Here is a 25,076-nt window from a genome sequence, read left to right as displayed (position 1 = left end):
TTGTGTGCAGCATGAATATGGCGACTGCGGTGTCCACCTCGAACCGCATGGTCCCCTGCATGCAGGGACTGGCTCTGCACTATAACTGAAGCGCCATTGAGACAGAAAGCGCCAAAAACTGCTCCTTCCCTGGGTGCCGAAAATGCCAGGGCAGGGAATCTGCAGATATCTACTAGCGCTATTAAGCGTTAACTTGGGTACACTTCAATTGACCTATTATATGTAAATATATATATATATATATAGATATAGATATATAGATATATAGATAGATATAGATCTATATAGATATATATATAGATATTACGGTGGTGCTGTATGTACTACTTTACCAGCTCTTCAAGAGAGCTGTGGTAAGAGTGTCAGTGTCTCTGTGTCCTTATCCCACTGGCTTGATAGCTATGGTGCTGACACTGAAATGGTAAAGGCTTCACATAATGCCTACTACATACTGTCATATAGTCTGTGTCAATGTGTCTGGGTGGAAAGGTTCTCTCTCCAACATGCTGAGAAAGTTAACCTGCAGGCAGTGCAAAAAATGATTTTACTCCTGCTTTCTTATCACAAGTGACTTGTCACGAGGTGTCCCCTGAACCTATTGGGGGGCATTAATTAGACTCCCAGGAGTATGCTTGATCCAGTCAGATAAGACAAGGCTGGAGAAGGTGTCCTCACCTCAATGGTGTAGTTGATGCTTGCTTTCCTCCTTTGGAGAAGCAATGTGATTATTCTAATCCTCAGCGCATCCCTGACCAACAACCACTGTGGATTGTGTGTGTCTGTGTGTGTGTGATTCTAATTACTGAGATTCACAGTTGCGCTTAACAAAGGGTGATTAGTAAAGCACTAACGGTGCAGTTGCTATTAATGCACGCAACTCTGTTAAGGGTGATATGACAGTGGCGCAGGTGTCTGAAAATTACACCACATTCAGGACACAGCTAAGGTACTGTGTGAGGCGCAGAAGGAGTTAGGTGCCATTAACGGACGTAACTCAGCCATGGCGGTATTGGGTCGCAGATCCCTCTGGCTTCGGCTATGGATGGCTGACGCTGACTCCAAACGAAGTGTTGAAAACCTTCCCTTCACGGGTGAACGGTTGTTTGGCAGCAATTCAGATGAGTTAATCTCAAAAGCCACTGCAGGGAAGCCCACCTTTTCTTCCCTCGACCCCACAGGCGCCCAAGCGTCCTTTTACTACTCACACCCAGCAGTCCTTTCGGACCGGTAGATTCCGCCCAAAAGCCAAGGGCGGTTGTAATGCAGCCAGAGGCTCCCGAGGTAGATTCAGGAAGCCCTCTGCTTCGGCCGCCACAGAGCGGCCATCCGGGCTGCTGCAAGTAAACCTGCAGCATGACGGTGGGGCTCCAACACTGGCTCCGGTCGAGGTGGGTGCCCGACCGGTGTTTGTCGGCCATGTTTGGGAAGCCTCGTGCCTCAATTCTTGGGTATGGGTCTTATTTTGCACGGCTACAGGCTGGAGTTTGCAAGACAACCACCTCACAGGTTCAAATCAGGCCTTCCAGCGTCTCCAGTAGACCAACTGGTATTGCAGCAAGCAAACCAAAAGCTGGTGCAGGCCAGAGTAATAACCCCCGTCCCCCCCTAGAAAGGGGGCAGGGTTATTATTCAAACTTATTGGTAGTCCCAAAACCAGACGGGTCGAGCGCTCGATACTGAACTTAAAATCCCTGAACCCATTCTTGACTGTAGCCAAGCTCAAGATGGAGTCCTTGCGGCCCTTGATAGCGGCACTGGAGGAAGGGGAGTTCTTGGCATCTTCGGATGTGACGGATGCCTACCTTCACATACCAATTTGGCCACCTCATCAAAAATACCTGAGGTTGCGTGGCTTCGGCGGCCATCTAGAAGCAGCTACTTGTACCAGCTCTCCGCTTATAATATCCTGCTTTAATATCCTGAGGGTACTCACTTGCCTTATAATCCCCCCTGGAGTGGGGGAAGCTGCCAGGCACATTTCTGTCTGCCCGCGGGAGCTCCGACATTAGGGGACACGGAGGAGAAGCTCTGTTGTTGCGCTGGTCACAGGCGGAAGCCCTGGACTGCACACGCGCCATCTTGTGGCCTAAGGAATCCGGCAAAGATACGAGCCGGGTTGCTGCGCTCCGGCTTTGATGCGCTCAGTGCGGCGCCTTGCTCCTGAGTGGCAGGTGAGCTGGGGTGGTACACGCTGGTGGCCTCTCCGGAGTGAGTAGCAGGGAAGCGGAAAGCGGTCTCCGCTGAGACACGCTGCCGCTGTCTACATGGAGGGGGCCTGCGCCATCTTGCCCCGCTCGCCCATTCACTGGACTGGGGCACTTTGAAACTTCTGACGGCTGGCTGGGGCCGTAGTGACTTGGAGCTCCTGTTTGCTTTATAACACTTCTCAGTGAGGCTGTCTGACGATTCTGCATCAGTGAGTGGTGTCTGATGTGGTACACTTGGTGGACCAGTAACGCTGTTCCTGCTTGGATACTTGGTCAAGACTCTGCTGACAGAGGTCTGCTTTTGGACTCCCTGAATTACAAACATCCTGAACCTATACTGGCACTGTCCTTCACGGTTTTTGGTCTCCTGTATGCACTTGGTGGTGTGCTAGCCGCCATCAGTGTATTTTGTGCTTATCCTATTGCTGCCAGTCTGCTTTTTGCATAGTCCCATAAATCCTGTTACGCGTGCCTTCTATACGCAACCATGGAACCGTCTCTACACCAAATACTAGGAGCAATCTATGGAACAACTATTAGACTTCTTCGCCAGCTAGATGATATACGGGGGAATGTCCCAGTCTCTACCTATAGCATTGAACAGTGCAATCCAGATCTACCTGTGCATATTGATCCTTTGACCTTGCCTGCTCCTGCACTGGACATTACTTTGGCCATACACGTCTCCGTTGCAGAGGGCAGTGTGCCTGTATCTTCTACACCTGTGGCACCTATCACCCCTATGCTAGTTCCCACTTCTGCCATATATTTATATATGAATCTGCATGCAGCACAGTTTAATTGCTGTCCCGATCCTGAAGATTGCCAATATGATGCTATGATCCATTCACAACTTTCCCATGCCTTCCGAATTGGAGACTATGGGACTATCCAACATCCTTGTGTTACTAGCACCTGCTCAGGATTGCCCCACTTCCATATGCTATACTCTGCATTGGGCTGGATATGGTCGTATTACTACTGTGGAACTTATCCTGATATCCCTCTTGCTGTTGGCGAGAAACCTGTTCCAATGACTTCTTTTTCTTTTCCTGATTTTGAAGAATGGCCGGACTAACACTGTGTACTAAATTATAATTTGTGTTATCCTTTCCTATTTTCCTTTTTCCTTAAGTATGTCCTGACTCTCTTGTTGCCTGTCTATATGAGACCAATTCTTATATATGCTCTTCAACCTATAATTCTGTGGGAGGCAATTTGGCCTCACCTATATGGTCCCACATCCGTTACTATATATTTACATTAACTTGTACAGTATAATACTCATGCCATTGCCCCAACATATCTGTGTTCCAATATCCTGCTATCTGTGGGGGGAAAGGGGGGGGGGGGGAGAGAGTTTACTTAGGGAAGGTGAAGGGGGTAGTTAATGGGATCCAGGAATGCCTTAGTTGGGGGTGGGTTGTACAGGGTGGGGGGTTATTTGGGAGGCTTGCTTTGGGTTTTTGGGTGGTTTATTTTATTATAGGTAGAGTGTTTAGGATGGTTAGTGGGTTTGTTTTCCCTTTTTGAGATTTAAGAAGGCTAGAAGTAGATTTTCTTATTCTGCTCAGTGGTGCTCTCAATTGAAAACTGTCTTTAAAACTGCAACTCTTTGGTGCTTAATAGTTATTGAGAGAAGCGTTGATATATTTGTACCTCCTTTCCATAGCGGTCCACGAAGCCCCGGATGGCGCCTCCGGGTATTTGTGTGTCTATCGACGTTTCGGAGGGTTGATACTCGCCTATACCTACTATATCCTTATACTATATGCGAGATTACATATAAATACTTTTCTGTAACTGTTGTAGGTATATGATGGTGGTTCTCAGAAAACAAGGGACATACCATACTTGGACGACCTGCTTGTAAAAGCTCGGTCATCGGAGGATTACAGGTAGCCTTACAGATTACCATGCAGACCCTGTTGGGTCACGGATGGCTCCTAAATTTGTCAAAGTCCTCTCTGATCCCTCCACAGAGACTCAGGTTTCTGGGGACGGTGTTGGACACGGCTCTCATAAGGGTGTTCCTTCCACAAGAAAAGATTGTGGCCATTCAATAACTGGTCTCAGGCTAGTTGGGGAGTCCCCAGGTCCCGGTGCATCAGTGCATTGTACTGCTAGGGAAGATGGTGGCCTCTTTCGAGGCACTCCAATTTGGGAGTTTTCACAGCAGGATTGTCCAGCTTGATCTCCTGAGCAGATGGTCCGGTTCACATCTTCAGATGCATAGGAAGATTGTGTTGTCATATCGGACAAGACTGTCACCCCAGTGGTGGCTCCACACGCCCAACCTGCTGGCAGGGCGAAGGATTGGCATCCAAAAAAATTGGGTCTTAGTCACCACGGATGCGAGCCTCCTGGGATGGGGTGCTGTAACCTTGGGTCAGTCCTTCCAGGACAAATGGACCCTCTGGGAAACACGTCTCCATATCAAACCTGGAGTTACGTGCTCTGTATTATGCACTTCGGGAGGTGGCCCCTCCTTTCAGCGGGCATGTGGGCCACATCCAATCGGACAATGACACTTTTGTGGCGTTTCCGAACAGGCAGGGCGGGACAAAAAGCAGGTCCTGCATGCGAGAAGCAACAAAGATCCTGTACTGGGCAGAGTCACTGTCAGGCTCTGTCTGCCATTTTTCATAACCGGGGTGGATAACTGGGATGCCGACTTTCTCAGTCGCCACGAGCTTCACCCCGGGGAATGGAGTCTACACCACCAGGTGTTCAATGCTCTGGTGGCTCGGTGGGGGACCCCACTGGAAGACATGATGGCATCGAGACATAATTAGAAGGTGTCCAGATACTTCTCCAGAGCAAGAGACCCACAGGCGGAGGGGGTGGACGCCCGTTCAATACCGGGGACGTTCAGCCTGATTTACATCTTCCCAACGATTCCCCTCGTGGCTCGGGTACAATGGAAGATAAGGAAAGACGGAGCTGAGGTCATTCTAGTGGCTCTGGACTGGCCAAGAAGAATGTGGTATCCCGATCTTCTAAGTCTCACTAGGGACTCGTGACGTCTCACTCGGCAAAGAGACCTGCTCATGCATGGTCTGTGTGTCTTCCAGGCCTTAGAACAGCCTCGCTTGAAGGCCTGGAGTTTGAGCGGCTAGGAAGCCGGTCACGGCAGCACATTCTCACCATATCTGGAGGAGATATGTAGGATGGTGTGCACAAGGAAAGTTTGCTCCAGCAGAGTTTAAACTTAAAAGATTCCTCAGATTTCTTCAATCTGGCTTGGATCTGGGCCTACGTTTAGGCTCTTTGAAGGTGCATGTATCTGCACTGTCTGTCTTTTTACAAAAGAAGCTGGCTAATATCCCTGAAAAACAAAAATAAACCTCCAGGAATTGGGAGCCTGACAGAAAAGGCAAGTATTTATGTGGATCAGCATCTAAGAGGACATGTATTCTCCCTACCGTCTTATGTTAAAGACACAACGGATGTATTGATCAAATTACAAAACACCTCGGTGAACCCTGGAGTATGGCTGGTATCCTGTGATGTGGAGAGCCTGTACACCAGCATCAATCATGAGCTGGGTGTACAGGCAGCTCGATACTTCCTGAATATGGGAACTCGGTCTGATTTCAATGAATTCCTTCTCGAACTTCTGGAATTCATACTTACCCGGAATTTCTTTGTATGTCAGGAATCCCACTACCTCCAGGTTAGAGGGACGGCGATGGGGACGGTATGTGCCCCTACGTACGCCAACCTCTACCTGGTGTGGTGGGAGAAAGAAGTGGTGTTCCATGAGGCTATGGAGAAATATACAGAAAACATTTTCATGTACTTTAGATACATTAATGATGTCCTCTTCCTGTGGGAAGGCGAATTAGGACAACTGAAAGAATTCCTAGCCATCCTAAATAACAACCAACTAAACCTGAGACTCACCTCTGAGATGAATCAAAAAGAGATCAGCTTCCTAGATCTAAAATTCAGGATAAACGAGGAAGGTGCCATCTCCACAGATCTCTACCGTAAAAAAAAGCTACAAATAGCATTCTACACTCCAAAAGTTCTCATTTACCCTCCACCATCAGAGCCATCCCCAAATTGGAATTAATGAGAATAAAACGGAATGTCTCAGATCACGAAACCTTCCAAATGCGCGAACAAGAGTTACAAGACCGTTTCAAAAGAAGAGGGTACAGTAACAGACTTGTGAAGAAGGCAACAAAACAAGTTGAAGCTCTCCCCCGTGAAACTCTACTGAAACCAAGAACAAAGAACAACACTGACTCCATACGCTTCGTGGGTACCTTCAATGTTCACTGGAAAGAAATTAACCATATTCTCCAGAAACACTGGAATATTTTGAAAGTGGACAAAGATCTCAGTACTATTTTACCACCCAGAATTCAGACGAGCTGGAGAAGATCACGAAACATCAAGGATCACTTGTTTCAAAGCCATCTACCACGAATATGCGAACCTAGATTCCACAAAAAAGGCTCAAAAAGCTGTGGCCACTGCAAGGCATGTAAATACATGATTCCCAAGGAAGACTTCACTGACAAGAACTCCAGAGTATGGAAAATTCAAAGCCTAATAACATGCACAACCGTGGGCACAGTATACCATCTGGAGTGTCCATGTGGAAAAATCTATATAGGAAAGACATCCAGGCCTTTAAAGATTCGCATTTTAGAGCACGTAGGAACCATACGTAATGCTCGAATGGATTCCTTGAAATTCAAAAATCTTACTTCGGTGGCTAAGCATTTTTTACGAGAACATAATGGAGATCCAAGTGGTCTCAAAGCCTTTGGAATGAGACACATACAACTGGGCATACGGGGCGGAGACCTGGACAAACAGCTCCTACAGTTTGAGACCAAAATGATCTTTCTCCTGGACAGTCTCGTTCCAAAAGGACTCAACGAAGCAAACAGCTATGCATCTTTTCTTTGATGTGATAAACTGAGACATGATATCACATACACATATATTCCCTTTTTTTCTTCCCCCTTTCATTAATAAGATCACCCGAGATGAATTCCTGTCCGAAATTGTCACATGGACCATTAACATATGTACCCCATGATATAATGAATCTAATAAATTAATCAGTACATGTATTCCACGTATGTTTAGTGGACGACAATGATTAATAAAAAGCCTATGATACAAGGGCAGACCATACTCCCTCAAAAATAAACCATAATGGCAGACCAGATCTTTGTAGATTAAAAAATGAAAAATATAAAAATTAATCTGAACACAAATGACCAAAAGCAACTCTGAGTAATATATCTACCATGCCTACTGACATCGGGTATAATCACCTTGAAACCCCGTCATGGATTTGAAAAGCAAGGACGACCAATGCAACAATACAGTATAATATGAATCATACCTTCTCCTTCTACCACCCGTCCTTTCCTCCCCCTCTCTTTTTCCCAAACAATCCCCCAAAATTAAAAGGAATTTATCTCCATGAAGAGAATATTCCCCAGTCCCAACCGAAACAATCTGGCACACAATAGGAGCTGACTGAACCCACCTATTAAAACCAGTAACCTTCCAACATTTCACCCATTATTGTGTATACTCTGTTTTTTTTGGGTGCCCATCTGTTAGACTTAATATTCAATACCATGGGTCTTCAAACTGCGGCCCTCCAGATGTTGGGAAACTACAAATCCCAGCATGCCTTGACACAGTTTTGCTATAAGGGAGTGTTAAAACTGTGACAAGGCATGCTGGGATTTGTAGTTTTACAACATCTGGAGGGCCACAGTTTGAAGACCCATGTTCAATACCATGTACTACCATACATAGTTTATATATAGATCCCCCATGTCACACACTGTATCAATTACACATCACGGCAGCACCCCAAAATAAAACCTTATTTTCACCTTCAGATAATTATGATATATACTATCTCCCCCCCCTCCCTCCCTGTTTCTATATTTTTACACTTACCTCACTATAAACTTATTGTAATCACTTTGTGCAGTGCCACCATCAATCCCTTTCACTCTAACCCTACATTTATAACACATTATACACACACAAATCCAAATCAGACACTCATACACAAACCTAATATATTATATTTCATTTTATTTCACAATACACACTTTCTTTTCAATCATGCATTTATCACTACATCACAATTCACTACCTCATAGTACAATCAACCACTTCTAAAAAACATTATTAAATATGATTACAATACATAAATCAAATCAGTGGGCAATCCATATGAAGTGATGGGTAATGACCAATAAGACACACGAACAATGTATACATTCCCAACCAAACTATAAACATCTAAAGTCACAAATATAATAAGGAAGACTTCAGAGACACTGAAAAATACAATTGCATGAGTTTATTTTTAAATACAGCATGAGAAATAAAAATATGAATACAGACTCTTGTGTAATGCCGATTCCGGGGTTGGGGCTGTTGGACAGCTATTACAATTACTTCCTGATACAAGACATATGATCGCCGGGATTGGCTAAGACACAGTCATGTGATGCACCACATGACTCCATAGAGGAGATGCAAATTACGCGACAATACCGGGCGATCACGTGACCCCGCTAGCCCGAATCTGCGCTGATCAGAAAGCTGATCATGTGACGCGGGAGGCAGATCACGTGGTATGGGACGCCGGCCACATAATGCAGGCACCCGGTCACGTGACCATAGACGTCACAATACACTAGAATCAAGGGGAGGTACTCAGAAACCAAAATAGACCCATGATTGGACCAAATACACATGTGTCATCGAGACAGGATTTTCATTGGTGGGCAGATATGAATAAATATACTCCAGCTGGGACAAACAGGTTGGCCTTGATAAAGCTGAACTAGTCAGCGAAACGCTTGCGTCGGTTTTGTGATACCAATTGAAATGTTTGTTAGCCTGCAATGATAATGATGTGATGTTAGTGTAAAGGGACCCATACACGGTCCGTTTTTGCTGGCTCCGTTTTGTACTATGCGATGCGCGCTCCCGCGCATCACATAGTACGGTACAAAAAGTATGTGCTGCACATACTTTTTGTATTCGCTAAACTTTACATCGGATTGCATTGCATGCACACCGCATGCACTAGGCATGCGATCCGATGTGATGCATGCTAATTAGGACCCAAACGGATCCATTAAACGGACCGTGTATGGGCCCCTTAACTGTGCGCTACTAAGACCACCCAGGTGTTGGAAAAATACAACACCCAGGGTGAAGCAGGTAGTGGCTCTCCATTAAGGTGCAAATCAACCAGATGCGAGTAAGGGATCACCCAAACCCTGCCATAGAATACATAGGATACACCTACCTGAGCGCATAGTACAGCTGGGCAATACACTAACCAATATGTATAAGTACACCAAAACATATATATTTCTCATTTCTGTGTATAAAAAGGGTTTTTTTGCTACTCTAAAAATACCTGAATACAGGTACTCTCTTTCTCCCTCACTTTTTTCTCTGGTCATTGAAAAATCTGTGAATAAATCCTGTGTAATTTCAGTGCAACATAATCAACCACCAGTAGGTGGCGCCAGAGGATCAGTTATAACAAAAGGAAAATATTAAATGCAAATTCTTTTTGTGAGCTATGTCTGATAAACCCAGTGCAAGATAATTAACCACCAATAGGGGGCACCAAAATAGATTGAATACAATTGGTGGAGAATTAAATACACCTCTGATAGGGCATCAGACACTTTAATAATCTTCATAACATCCGAGATTAGCATAAACCACAATACATGGTTACAAGTGTTTGCCTACAAGGGAACAACTATATATGACACAACGTCACGGGCAAAAATCAAACAAACATTTTTCAAATTGGATCCAAGTGTGATTTTAAAACACTTTACTTCTTCCTTTGAGCACATTTGTGTGTATATGTTTGTATGTCAATGTTTTTAACTTCTACTTTTCGCTGCAATCAGAATTCCCACATAGCAAGTCTGGGAATATTAATAATAAAATAATAAAAGTTATATTTTATGACTTCATTCTTTCTAGTGCGTTCCCCACAAAGCAGTCCCTTTTTTCTCTTGTTCTAAAAATATTGCATACCTGACTGCTGGGAACAGCACCCCCTTCACCGATTTAATAAATTGGGGTTTCTCTTAAAACATTGAATTTTTTTGGTGTGCAGATGTGCAACAGGCTCCCTAGCGGAGCGAATGACATATCCCTGAAGTGCAGACGTTTTTCAAGGCATCTTGCACGTACAGCCTCCTTTTGTAGCCCCTACTCCACCATGGGACTGGGATGACGTTCTGACGTTCCTGCGATACTCCTGGTTCGAACCACTGGAGGAAATAGATTTGAAACATCTTACGTGGAAGACGGTGGTCTTATTAGCCTTAGCCTCGGCTAGGCGGGTCTCTGAGCTAGGGGCGTTAACCTGCAAGAGCCCTTATTTGATCTTTTATATAGATAGGGCGGAATTTACGCACTAATCTGCGTTTTCTTCCTAAGGTGGTGCCAGCATTCCGCTTGAACCAGCCAATTGTGGTTCCTACTAGTGGCCCTCAGTCTGAGGTGCCGACATCTTTGGATGTGGTTTGGGTTCTCTGTGTATATGTCCGGAGAACGGTAAAATTAGTAAGACTGAAGGACTTTTTGTCTTATATGATACCCAAAAAGTCGGGCGTCCTGCTTCTAAGCAGTCTATTGCACGCTGGATCTGTGCAACCATTAAAAAGGCTTAGGTGGTGGCGAAGCTGCCTATGCCTGCTGGGATGAAAGCCCACTCTACTCGTTCAGTGGGGATCTCCTGGGCGGCTGCCCGAGGAGTGTCGGCCTTACAATTGTGTAGGGCCGCTACATGGTCAGGTCAATACAACTTTGTCAAGTTTTACAAATTTGACGCTTTGGCCACTAAGGATACTCCGTTTGGGAAAGCGGTGGCAATATCCGCACAATCCCGCCCGTTCTGATGTCTTTGGTATATCCCCAATCGTTATGAACGAATTCCCTGTATCCCATAAGAATGTAAGAGAAAATAGGATTTTAATACCTACCGGTAAATCCTTTTCTCTGGGTTCTTATGGGATACAGGGCGCCCGCCTCTGTGCGGAGTTTCTGCCTGACTCACTCAAGTGAGCCGTGGACCACTATTGGGTCCTTCCATTACCCTGTGTTCCTTAGGGGTCACGAGGGTGGAGGTTACCAAGGTAACCTTTACCATTCACCTTGTGTATCTCAATTGTTCACGAGTGTATGTTGTCACTTAGGTGACATTTCTTATCAAGTTGTCCCAGTTGGGACACAAAAGTTTACAAAATGTTGTCAATAGTTGACATATTCATAAGGCCCTGAGGCTTCTGTGGTCGCTACAGTGGTCTCTGTATGTTGAAAGTTATGTCTGGGTGTGCTGGATGAATCTCACCACGTTAAATATTACACATATTCCTCTCATATTGTTCTTCTCCTTCGGCACAGTTTTCTAGTAACTGACTAGAGGGAGGGGAGCAGAGGGGAGGAGCCAGTACACCCAGTGTAAAAGTTAATAGGTGCCTGTCTCCTATGGAAACCCTCTCTACCCCAATCGTTATGAACAAATTCCCTGTATCCCATAAGAACTCAGAGAAAAGGATTTACCTGTAGGTATTAAAATCCTATTTTTTTCAGGGATAGCCACATCGGGTGCCCGTTGACACAATGCTGCGTGACCAGCAGCAACTGGTGGCGCTGGAAAAATATTACAGCTTCCTCCTCTGTATTTGGCAAGGTGAACATGGTGACTAGTTCACCTGCCATCACTGTAACCTCAGTCGCGTTATCAGCTCTCCCTGATGCAGCCATCACTGTCAGTTATTCACCTAAGACTGAATCTGACAGGGACCGGGAACACTTACGCAAGTTCTGACTGACTACGCTATTTGCGCAGCCTACGCTTTATTCAGAAAGCTAACTGCCAAATGTCCATACCATATTAACTACTGAGATCTCATTTAAATCGCATGTGATTGACAGCCGGTCCAATGCAATGCAAAAAAAGTTGAGGTACTTGTGTAGTACCAGGGTGCCCAATTAACATACGTACGCTAGCGTAAGGAAATAGCATCGCACGGCCCGTTTTAGGGACCGGCTGTCAATCACATGCGATTTAAATGATTTTCATGCAACTGATTGCTGCAATTGCACGAAAAGAGCCTAAAATGCATGTAAATCCACTTGAAATGCACACAAATATATTTTATTTGTGCATGAAACAAGATTTGAAAACATGAAACAAAGCTTGTGTACAATCATATTTTTGCACATATTTAGTGCCAGTTATAGATGTACTCAGTAGATTTTTAGCAAAAGAAAAAAAGCACATTTTGGAAACTATGGTTTTCGGAATTATTAGGGATACTCAATCTGTATATAAAATTAGCTAAGCCCGCTCGAAGCAAAAGGTTTGAAAACTAGTCTGCTACCTTGTGATTGCCTGTGTGTTTCTGTATGTGAGAAAGATGTAGTTTCACTCGCTGCCAGCAGATGGAAGTGATTCGGTTACACTCATTCTAGGGTTGATTTTGGTGGGAGCCAATTAGCCTACCAGTATACTGATACCTTTCATGCCATACACCGCCAACTCCCGCAGCAGCTGGCCCACATCATTTGCGGGTTTTTTTGCATACAACGTATGTTATTTGAAACCTGTCATGGCTACGGGATCCGATAGATCCTTGTGGCAGACCATGAGATCTACAATTGCGATGCGCAGAGTTATGCGCATTGCATCACAATCGCAGTAAAGGGACATGTAATGTGACAATTTTCATGTGATCCATTGCAACAATTCTTTAAAACTAGTGGGTGGGTTTACACACACATCAATGTACATTTTCTTCGCTCATCATTTAAAAAAAATTCCAACCTGTTTTCTTCACTCCTCATAAGATCGACACGTCTCACACTAATTTTTCACTCCCATTATGATTGCTGGACATTATTTGGGCTGCGCTCACTCTGTTTTATGCCCTGTCACGCACAAGAACACTCTCCTTTATTCTTCAAGCGTTCCCTGAAGACTCACCTTTGTTAGGCAAGCTTCTCAAATTTCTGGAACTGCCCTCATAGCCTTCATAAACCTTTTCTATCCAAGCTTATCCCCACTTTACAGTCCACACACATCCTTGCTTATTTTCTTACTTCAGTTACACATCATCCTGACGCCTGGCCAACATTGCTGAGTGACCTTATTATACAGTGCTTTAAGGACCTTTGTAATCAGGTGATATCTATTGAATGATTGTCCAACAATCAATGTCTATTTCCCTATAGATTGTAAGCTTGCGAGTAGGGCCTTCCTACCTCTGTTTGTCAGTTATTACCCATTGATCTGTCCAGTAGCTCTCTGGGAAATGTTTGAAACCATTTTTTACCTTGATACTTTGTATACTTTATATGCATTTACTTATCCCTTTCTGAAAGAAGTTACTGCATATGTAAGTTATCATACAACTGTTCCATTGTCTGCAAGCCTTGATTATGTTCTGGAAGTTCTTTTATTATAACTTAGAGGCCTTGCCTATGAGTCATCATTGGCTACCTGTGATGACTTAAGGCCCCCATACACTATGCGATATGGGAACGATTTCACCCGATTCAGATGAATCGGGCAGTGAAATCGGCCCAAATCGCACTTGTAGACATCCCCTCCGATCCGATGCGCGGTCCCGTGCGCATCGGGTCGGGAGGTCGGACGGGCTGCACATAAGATTTGCCAAATCTTATGTGCAGCCCAGCCAGGGAGCCGTTCATGGGGACAGCAGCGGGTGGGGGGATGTCGGCTATAGAGAGCCAAGCAGGGGGAGGCTGCATATGGCGCCGGGCTGGAGGAAGCTCATGTCATCAAGTTCTCCCTGCTCACCTCCCGCTGTCACCCCACCGCAACACAGCTTCCTCCTGCCCAGCGCCATATGTAGCCTCTCCCTGCTCGGCTCTCAATTAGCCGGCATCCCGATGCCGTCCCTTGCACGGCTCCCTCCTCCTGCAGCTCCCCGGGGACTGCATATGATAAATCCATGCGATTTATCATATGCAAACCTTGGCACATCCAGTGCCTAATCGTGCTTCCCCCTTCCAGGGAGCTGCAGGGGAAATCAGGTCCGACTTGTCCCTAGGACAAGTCGGACTAATGTATGGGGGCCTTTATTTATACATGTATCTGTACAATTGTTTGCCCTTATCCTGATGAAGGTTCTAAATAAACCGAAATGTTAATACATCAAGTTACTTGTAAAGGTCTAACTTTACTGAAAAGCCCAACAACCTTTTTTCTTTTATCCTGTATGCTTGCCATTGAAAGGTACCCGGCAAAATATATCTACACTTATACAGCGGGCGTGCTGAGTGCACACCTTTTTCCCTCTTCTTTATCCCCTCTGAAGTGACTTTGGAGAGTGAGATCCCAAGCTCTGCATTGGATTAGGGAAGGGGTGAATTAGTGAAGGGAAACTAAAGCAAGGACATCTATTGAAGCTTTATTTGTAACTAGGTGATTCATCGCGCCCTACGGGCGCTCTTCACACCGTCGTAAGGGGCTGCGCCCCCTTAAATTGTGAACATTTGTATATGAGAAAGATGGTTAGAATTGTATGAAAGATGGCCTGTATTGCAACTTGAGTTATAGGTGAAATGTGTTAAATAGAGAGCATATGATTTGGAAGGGGGTGTGTATTGTTTTGTTTAATTAAAAAGCGGTTACAGAGTAAGATGTACATTGATAGTGTGGATGGTACAGTGACATTTGTGGGTGTGGGGGCTGTGTGTGCATGTTGTTTAGGTGTGTGTGCAATAATATAGTAGGGTGTTTTTGAGTCAGCGGCTCCCCACTGGCGGAGGTCACGACACAGGAAAACAGGAGGCTGGGTATTGATAGGGGTGTGTGGACATAAGGGGGACTAAAGAGGAGGGTGGGAGATACTGTGCAGCTTCTGCCAGTGGGTGAGGGTCCAGTGTGGCAGTACAGGAGTACAGGATGGTGGCCCTGAGTCAGTGTCTCCTCCTACTGGGTGGGAGTTAGGGTACATGAGAGCAGGAGGCTGGGCTATGAGGCATGATAGGGGCATGTGGGCAAAACAGAGTCAGCGACTCCCCAGTGGTGGAAGTTACGGTTCAGGAGAGCAGGAAGCTGGGTAGTGATAGGGGTGTGTAAGTATACGGGGGACTAAAGAGGGGCTTAGGGGTGCCGTGAATTGTGGGAGGGGCGTGGGGGGTGCCGTGAATCAAGGGAGGGAGGGGGCGCAGGTGTCCGCGGATCGCGGGTTAGGGTCCGCAAAGCGTGGGAGGGGGCGTGAATCAAGGGAGGGAGGGTTGTGAATTGCGGGAGGGGGGTGTGTGTGTGTGTGTGGGGGGGGTGCGCGGGGGGTCCATGAATTGCGGGAGGGGGGGGCACGGGGCGCGATAAATCACCTAGTTGGTTATATATTCTTGTAGAAGGATGGTAGGATGTTGCTGTCATTCAGAATGCATTTACATAAACAGTAATAGTAGCAGTAAAAGATCTGACTTAAAACACCTACAGTAAAACAGAACAGGTGTTATATATTATACAAAGAATTGGTTGATGATGTGTAGGTTTACGTGCACATAGTTGTCACTGTAAAAAAATTGCTACAAGAAAAAATCAACACAGAAAGGTCAACACATGTAAATGTTGACATAAGTGTGGCACTTCATTGGTGTCCATGTCGACACATGAGAATGAATATGAAAACATTAAAAAAAGAAAAATAAATCTTCAAAAACTCATGTCAACCTTTTTCATTGTCGACCATAGCCGTGTCAGTGTTTTGCATGTGCCATTTAATCCTGGGGTTGCCGTGAATCGCGAGCGGGGTGGGGGGGAGGGAGGAGGTGAGGTGTGTTCGCGAATCACGGGCGGAGGGGTCGGGGGTGGATGCCATGAATTGCGGGGGGGGGGGGGGTGGTGTGGGTGCCGCGAATCGTGGGAGGGGGGGACGCGGGGGGTTGCAGTGAATCGTGGGAGGGTGGGTCGCAGGGGCTTGCCGCAATGACAGGGGGGGGAATCGCGGTAGGGGGGGTCGCGGGGGGTACCGTGAGGAAGGGGGGGCTGGCACAAATCGTGGGAGGGGGGGTCGCGGGGTGCCACGACTCGCAGGAGGGGGGGTGTCACGGGGTGGGGCTGCAAATCGCGGGAGTCGCCGCGAATTGGGGGGTGTGTGCTGTGAATCGCGGGAGGGGGGGTCGCCGGGGGGTGCCGCGAATCGCCACAAGAAAAAATCAACACAGAAAGGTCAACACATGTAAATGTTGACATAAGTGTGGCACTTCATTGGTGTCCATGTCGACACATGAGAATGAATATGAAAACATTGAAAAAGTGAAAAATAAATCTTCAAAAACTCATGTCAACCTTTTTCATTGTCGACCATAGCCATGTCAGTGTTTTGCATGTGCCATTTAATCGTGAGGTTGCTGTGAATGGGGGGGAGGGGGAGGGACACATTGTTCTGTTTCTGGACTTTCTTCTTAATTTATGGATTACCATCACCTGTGCTTAAACACCTTTCTTATCAATTACCCTGTTTAAAACAGGTGATGACAATCATAAATTAAGATGGAAGTCCACAAACAGAGCATTCATGTTGGGAGGTATGGAGGTGTGGGGCGCTCACCTGGTGTGTCTGGTGAGTAGCTGTGTCTTTGCTGTGTAACATGTGAGTCAGAGGCTCCACCCAGCGTTACAGCTTCAGACACACTTTGAGTGACAGATGTAGCCAAATATATAAGAGATACATTTTAAAAATTGTTGCAAACAACAAAAAAAAACCAAAATATTCTGAAAAACCACGGTTTTCAGAATGTTATTTTTTTTTTTAGAATACATGGATAACGGAGACTTGACCTGTAATGACATTGGTCCTGCTTGTAGTTGCACAACTACTAGTGACCGCATACAGTTAGTTGTACATGTTGCCAATTAAGCATTATATTTTCAAAACCATTTTGCGGCATTACAATAAAACTGGAATATACCAATTCCACAATCCCTCTTTGTATTTCCTTTTACAAACCTAAAGGGTTTTTCTTTTTGTGTGCAATGTAGATTTTCTATTGCTTTCCACTGGTTAATAGCTGCTCTCCTTCATGCCTCTACTACAGTTAAGCTGGCCATACAACACTAGTTGACCTATCTGAGTGGAGAATTCACTCGCAATCTCTCTTTGAGCCTCCCGGGAACCTCCCGATATATATCGTATGCAAAGGATATATTGCATGCAATCTCAGCCAGGCCTGCCTGGCATGGCTGAGATCCGACAGGTCTCTCCTGCTTGTGGTGACACTCGCAGACTCCAATGCGATGCGCATGGGACCATATATCGCATTGGACCTGCTGTCAAATACATGTGATTTTGATGTTTTTTATTGATTATTTTATTATTCTATTGATTGCCACAATTACATAAAAAGTGACCAAATTGCATGTATATCGCCCTAGTGCAGGGGTCCTCAAACTATTTTGCTCCGGGACCCCATCAGACAATAAAAATAATTACAGGACCCCAGCAAGTTACTGCAGAAGATCATCATATCATATGTGTAGTCAGCAGACAGCACATAAATGGCAGCATTGTAGAGGCACATGATGGGAGGATTCTATAATAACAGAAAATTCAACAGATTTTTCAGACTCCTTGAATTACTAATTAGAAAACTCATCAACCTGATGGTCAGCAACATGAAGTCGTGACCCCATGCTGAGAAGGTTGGGACCCACTTTGGGGTCAGGACCCACAGTTTGAGAACTGCTGCCCTAGTGTATGGGTACCTTGTTTTTTTTTTTTGTTTGTTTGTTTTTTTTAAATACTTTTTATTTAACCAGTTTTACAAGTCCATGTTCTATAAACTTATGTTTCTGTGCACTGTATTTTGAATCATGAATGTTCTCATTTGTCTCCATAAATTTTGACTGTTCTTGTATTCATCCTAGGATCACTTCTCATGCAGTTTCTCTTACATGGCTCAGGGAGGTACTAATGAGGTAGGTTATTTAAATAACCTTTATACAATCTTAATTTATACAGATGTAAGGTTCTATCCCTAAAAAATGATGGTAGCCCAACATTACTGTACATCTCTAGAGGAAAAATAGGTGATCTTGGTGTCCTAACCTTCCAATAGCACTTTAAGGTCACTGCAGGGAAAGGGAGTTCCCCATGTTTGTTTTGTCATTTTTAATAAGCTACAACCTTGTTACAAAATGGCAATTGACTGATGCTAAATTATGTATAACTAGTTAAAATCCTGTCAAAATGATGCCTTCCTATCTGCTCCTACTTCCAGGAAGTTAGAAACCTATGTTTCTCTTAATGTCCATACACACTGAGCGTGTATGAATAATGATAATGTTTTTTTTCGGGGGTGGACTACTTTCCATAGCAGGAGGCTTTGGAAAGCTGTCCACTCCCTTGTTCATCTGCTGATGAACGGCCGGGCCAGCGATGATGCAGGAGCACGTAAATTGGTAAACTGGGCAGATTTCATCTCAGTCACCCAGTGTGTATGGGCCATTACTGTGAAGGAGTAATTCAGTCGAGTGGCTTCTAGTGGTCACTGGTGGCACTTCACCTAAAAAAAGGTGAGGAGTTTAGCCGTTTATATATTGTGATCCATATTGGGTGTTCTTGTGACAAGGGTAAATAAAAATGTACTAAATTATTCGCATTAGAATATTTTTTAAGTGGGGTTATTTTTCTTATTGTGTCTTAATGCTTCTTGAAATGTCTTATGTTGCTGTTAATCCTTCTTTGTCTTAGTTGCGAAGCAATTTTACCATTATTTTTTTGTCATTTATTACTTTTTCTTACAGAAATGGCAAATGAGCATTGGAGTGGATAAGGACAACAAACATTTCTCCTGCTCAATATGGAGGTAAATGAACAGGCTTCTTTTTAGATCTGCTTATCCTTTTTATCAGGTATTTTAAAAGTACAGGTTTTTTTTTTTTTTCCTTTCAGGCCCATGGGGATATCCTATTTGTTCTTTACAATGTTCAAAGCAGAAGTGACAGGAGGTAAAATTGAATTCTGCGAAGCTTATGTAAGTTTTTTTTTTTTTGCCTATAAATTAAACTGTCTCAACCACAATAACTATGGGCCAAATGTATTAAGCCTTAACGAGTGATAATGTTCCAGCCAATTGGCCCCAAACTGTCATTTCTTACACCGGCTTTATCATGGCAGTTAGAAGCTTTTGGTTGGTATTTTTTCCTCTACCTCCCCCATGGCAGCCATCACATATGGGTTCTTCCCGGATTGGGTGGCATTGAAAAGGAAAAAAAGACTCCTCCTGCATAAAAGGCTCCTCCTCCTTCCTTCTTGTGTCTTTTTTTCCTTTCCCTGCGGGTAGCATAGAGGTGGTGGCTTACCTTGTGAAGAGTGGCCGGTTACCCCCCTGCCTTCCGGGAGTTCCGGGGGGGGGGGGGGCAAGGTGCTGGGTTCCCAGTACAAGCCTCAGGAGGCAGGTGCTACAGGCGGTGGCGTCCTAGGTGGTCAGCGGGAGCGGCCATCTGCCCGGGTGCATCAGTGCGTGAAGCCGGGCGGGCGTCTGCACTCGTGGCAAAAAGACACTATAGCCGCGAGTGAGGAAACGAGTCACGCGGCGCCGGGAGATTACGCCAGGCGCAGCAGTGTGGGCTGTGTGCGCGGCAGAGAAGTGCCGGCGTGCGCGGCTGGCGTGACGCGGCCGGCCAGGATTGGATAGTGGCCGGCGCGCGAGTGTATGACGGGGCAGCTGCTTTTGCACTATGCCACCAACGGAGAAGGATATACTATTGCTCCCAGGCTGTGCAGTGGTGATCAGCAGAGAATTGGCGGTAGCTGCAGGTTCCCTTTTGCAGGAAGTTAAGCAGCGCTGGTTACCACTGAGTGGTAAGTGTGTGCAATCTGCATATCATTGGGGAATGTTTTGCTAAGTCTGGCACTAAGGATATTATGTCTTTTTAGACTTAAAATATCTATGATGGAGGAGGAAAAGAGGCAGGCCACACAAAAGTCATGGTAAGCCACTATGAAGAGAAGTTTATTGTTGAATACTGTTGGGATGGATTAGTAAAAGAAAATGCATGTGTGTTATGCAGGTCTGACCACAGTAAGGATAAACGAGAAGGAAAAGCCAAGCATAAGCTACATGTCGCTAAATGCTTAATGTGTAGCAAGGCTTTGCCAGACAAGCATGTGGGCAGCGTCTGTGATGCCTGTAGAGTCCCACAGATACCGTTGGCGCAAATGTCCGGATTAGTGGACATGCTCAAGATGGCCCTTACCAGCACTTTTGTGACGAAAGAGGACCTAGCAAAAGCAACGGGGAAAAGAAGCCGCTCTAGGATGAGCGAAGGATCAGCAGAGTCTGGGGATGATGCTGGAGGTTCTACGGCAAAAGCCGCTGATGAATCCACCTCTGGATAAATCAGAAAGCGAATTTAGCACTGATATGGTGGAGAATTTGCTGGCATTGATACACAAAGCACTCAACATGGAGGATGCACCGGAGGAGTTAAAGCTACAGGAGTTGCTTTTTAGGGACAAAATAAAGAGAAGTAAAACCTTTCCCCTATCCCAATCCGTAAAAGATATGGTTTTGGATGAGTGGAAACATCCGGATAAGAGGACGGTAGTTCCAGTAAAGATGGGGAAGATGTATCCTTTTCAAAAGGATCAAATAGCCACATGGGATGAGCTGCCGAAAGTGGACGCAGCAATTGCTAGAATTTAAAGAAGACGACCTTGCCATTGGAGGACGCTAATATTTTTAAGGACCCAATGGAGCGCCGAATCGAATTGGGTTTAAGACCGCAGCACCTGATAACAGGGGCGGCATTGAAACCGGCAGCTGCGATGGCCATCACATCAAGGGTGATGAGAGAGTGGTGCAATCAGTTGGAGGCAGATATGCTGGACGGCATAAGGAGGTCCGACTTGTTGAAGACAGTGCAGAATGTACAGTTGGCTATTGAATTCCTGTGTGAGGCCTCATTAGATTCAATGAGGTTGGCAGCTAGAGCCAGTGCAACAGCAGCTGTGACCAGACGAGCCCTATGGCTCAAACCGTGGGCGGCTGATGTTCAGTCAAAGAACAAATTACTGACCCTCCCCTTTCAGGGGGATTACTTGTTTGGCACCCAACTGGACCAAATTATAACAAAAATTTCAGGGGGCAAATCCGTATGGTTGCCACAGGAGAAACAGAATAGAAAAGTACTAGGAATTTCAGTCTCAAGAGTTCAGAGAGGCAAGAAGTTACCGTCCAGGTAGAGGGTACAGAAGAGGTACTTGGCTTTCAAGGGCGAATTTTCGCACCCAAAGGGGTAGAGAAAACAGGTTCGCCACAAAGCAGAACCCACAATGACGCCGAACCCCAGGCGGTGGGGGCCAGGCTGCTGAAATTCCGAAGCGCCTGGGAAGGATCCACCTCGGACAAGTGGGTGCTCGAGATCATACGACACGGTTACAAAATAGAATTCAAAAAGCGTCCAGGAGCATTCTTTACAGAGTCTCCGATACCAAAGGACCCAATAGAAAAAGAGGCGTAAATGTCCAGTCTAAAAGAAATGATACAACAAAAAGTAGTGATAAGGACACCACAGTCACAAATAGGAAACGGATGGTATTCGCAGTTTTTCGTGGTTCAAAAACCATCGGGGGGGCTTCAGGACAATATTAGACCTTCGAAAGTTGAATCAGTTGGTTTAAGTAAGGTCGTTCAGAATGGAGTCGGTAAGAAGTATATTACCGGATCTAAAAGAAAATGCCTACATGACCTCTATAGACCTCAAAGATGCCTATCTTCACGTGCCCATATGTTTCAGTCACCAAAAGTATCTGAGATTCTCACTCCAAGGAGTAAGTTACAAATTTACAGCGCTTCCTTTTGGCCTAGCGACATCGCCAAGGACTTTTACCAAGGTGCTGATCGTCATAGTCTCAAATTTAAGGCAAAAGGGAATAGTGATATGGCCGTACTTAGACGATTTACTAATTATGGCGGAAACAAGAGAGCTGACGTCAAAGCACACCGAAGAAGTCTTGCGATACCTGGCAGTGCATGGCTGGCTGATAAACAGGAAAGAGAGTCAGCTGGAACCTTCAAACAAAGTAAAGTACCTAGGAGTGATACTGGATACACAGTGTCTAAGAGTCGCCCTGACGCCAGAAAGGCAACTAAAGATGGCTCAGTTGATGAGATCAGTACTGGGAAAATCGGTGGTGTCGGCGGAGCTGTGTATGAGGATGTTAGGGCTCATGGCCTCGGCATTAGAGACGTTACAGTGGGTAAGGTTCCATACAAGGAAACTGCAAAGGTGCTTCTTGACCCAATGGAATGGCAACAACAAGGATCTGACACAAAAAATTTGGCTGACAAAAAGAGCAAAAGAAGATTTAAAATGGTGGTCGAACAAAATCAGGTTGCAGGCAGGAAGGTCGTTCGCTGCAGTGGAGCAGGTAGTAGTGACCGCAGATGCCAGCGGAGCCGGTTGGGGGGCAGTGTGCGAAGGGCAAACAGCCCAAGGACTCTGGTCAGGGAAAGAGAAGAGAATGCATTCAAACCTCAAAGAGATGAGGGCGGTGGTGTATGCATGCAGAGCCTTTCAGGAAGAAGTGAGGGGCAAAGAGCTGATAATCAGGTCAGACAATCAAGCCGTTGTTTCATATATAAACAAGCAGTGGGGCACGAGGAGCGTGAGTATGATGCAGGAAGCAGAAAGTCTCTTGGTCTGGGCAGAAAAGCAGGTACAAGGCCTGAAAGCGGTGTACTTGGCAGGCAAAGAAAACAGTGTGGCGGATGGTCTGAGCAGGACCATTTGCATGCCAGGCGAATGGGGTCTGAACAAAGAAGTGTTCGCGGATCTGACGAAGAGATGGGGCAGTCCCCATGTGGATCTCATGGCCTCAGGACAAAACAGAAAAGTGCAAAGATACATTTTCTAAGATTCCAAGATCCCTAAGCCGAGCAGTGGGACGCGTTGACGGCAGTTTGGCCAAGACAACTGCTTTATGCATCCCCGCCTTTCCCGATAATTCCGAGATTCTTAAGGAAGGTGCAAAGAGAGGATGCAACAGTGATTGCAATTTTACCGTGTTGGCCGAGAAGACCTTGGTTCCCCCAGCTGCTTCATATGGCTGTGGATGGACCATGGAAGCTTCCGGAGAGACCGGATCTACTGATACACGGCAAAGTGCAGCAGCATCAGCCGATAGCCTGGAATCTAATGGCATGGCTGCTGAAACCAGGACACTCTTGAATAAGGGTTTTTCTAGTCAAGTAGTAGACACCTTGCTTAAGGCTAGGAAACCTAATACATCTAAAACATATTATAAGGTCTGGTTAAAGTACGTGTCATGGTGTAAGGAAAAGAACAGAAGACCCGAACAAATATCGGTAATATTGGACTTCTTGCAAGGTGGCCTGGATAGACAGTTGGCAGTCGGTACACTGAAGGTGCAGGTGTCAGAACTGGCAGCAATGCTAGACAAAGATATAGCGGATAACCGTTATATTCAGAGTTTTTTTCAAGCAGCCAAAAAGATAAGGCCCAGGTTTCACCAGCCATTGGCACCTTGGGACTTGAATATGAATATGTGTTGTGTAAAAAAAAAAAAAAAAAAAAAAAAAATATATGTATATATATATATATGTATGTGTGTATGTATGTATATATATATATATATATATATATATATATATATATATATATATATATATATATATATATATATATATATATATATATATATATATATATATATATATATATATATATATATGAAGTGTAGGTAACAGCACTCACAGGACTTTCAATGAAACAATCAATAAAGCTCAGACACGGAGGTCTAGTTTGCAACGTTTCGTGCTTTAATGCACATCATCAGGCTCAAAAGTTACAACAAATATCACTCACCTATATAGACACCCACCATCACCGTGCGGCTGGGCTGCCAGGCTCCCGACCCCCGTCTGGTCACTAGTGACGTCACCCATGAGCGACGCGCACCAGCCGGTGCGCTCAGATTTCCGGAGCGGTTGCCTAGCAACCCTGAAAAACATAAAGTGAAAAAAACGATTCCAATTAAAAATAGACACTAGTATAGCCTGCAGTCATGTAGGAAAATAATGTACGAATATAGATAAGTAAAAACTCAGTTGCTACAAAGTAAGAATAACATACAGAAGACTGCTAACATTGGACTAAAGTGTTAACCACAACTGTGTCGACAAGAGGATTACAAAAAGCACATAAAGCTGCAGTGCTCCTTTAATCCTGCTGGGTAAACCGTGTTTAGGCGGTGTATCCAGCGGGTTTCAAGTTGAAGTAAAAGTTTACCACGATCACCTCCTCTGATGCTGAGCGGGACGTGATCTATGATTTTATATCTTAGAGTGGCAAGATTATGGCCAAATTCGCGAAAATGCCTTGGGACAGGTTGTTCATTCAGTACTTTTTTACCCTCCAAGGATTGGCGAATGGTCGACCTGTGTGTCGCCATTCTTTCCTTGAATTGTCTAGTGGTCTTCCCAACATAGAGAAGACCACAGGGACATTTTATAACGTAAATAACGTAAGTACTGGAGCATGTTAATACATGGTGGATGGCGATTTTTTCTCCTGAATGTGGGTGAGTGATGGTATTACCAGTTTCAAGGAAACTGCAGGTTGTACAGTTAATGCACTTATAGCAACCCGGCTTCTTAGTGAGGAAGTTGTCCGTTTTAATTTTGCCATGTTTAGAAATATCGTTTTTAACCAGCCAATCTTTAAGATTGCGCTGGCGCTGATAGCTGGGTAGGATGACTCTGCGTGAAAACGGTTTAGCATTGGGGTCTGATTGCACTATCGGCCACATTTCACGG

General features: G+C 45.1%; 1 protein-coding gene across 7 annotated transcripts in view; it reads left to right on the top strand.

The window, feature by feature from the left end:
- MYDGF (myeloid derived growth factor) overlaps positions 1–25,076 on the top strand; it is a 181,076-nt gene that overhangs the window by 42,268 nt on the left and 113,732 nt on the right. For 3 of the 7 annotated variants that reach the window (XR_014472970.1, XR_014472969.1, XM_083179315.1), the window contains exons 3-5: positions 18,160–18,210; positions 19,039–19,100; positions 19,187–19,242. Coding sequence is in view for 5 of the 7 variants with exons in the window: in XM_083179315.1 (XP_083035441.1) it covers positions 18,160–18,210; positions 19,039–19,100; positions 19,187–19,242 (169 nt within the window). In the remaining 2 variants the exon portion in view is untranslated. Of the gene's footprint in view, positions 1–18,159; positions 18,211–19,038; positions 19,101–19,186; positions 19,269–25,076 lie in introns of all 7 variants that reach the window. The other 4 variants (XM_083179317.1, XM_083179314.1, XM_083179318.1 and 1 more) reach the window with 2 other exon arrangements.

The sequence above is a fragment of the Crinia signifera genome, chromosome 1, assembly GCF_055691185.1.
Source record: "Crinia signifera chromosome 1, ASM5569118v1, whole genome shotgun sequence".
Classification (NCBI taxonomy): Eukaryota; Metazoa; Chordata; class Amphibia; order Anura; family Myobatrachidae; genus Crinia; species Crinia signifera.
The sequence above is the reverse complement of the archived record's forward strand: the minus strand, read 5'-3'. Positions and strand labels throughout refer to the sequence as shown.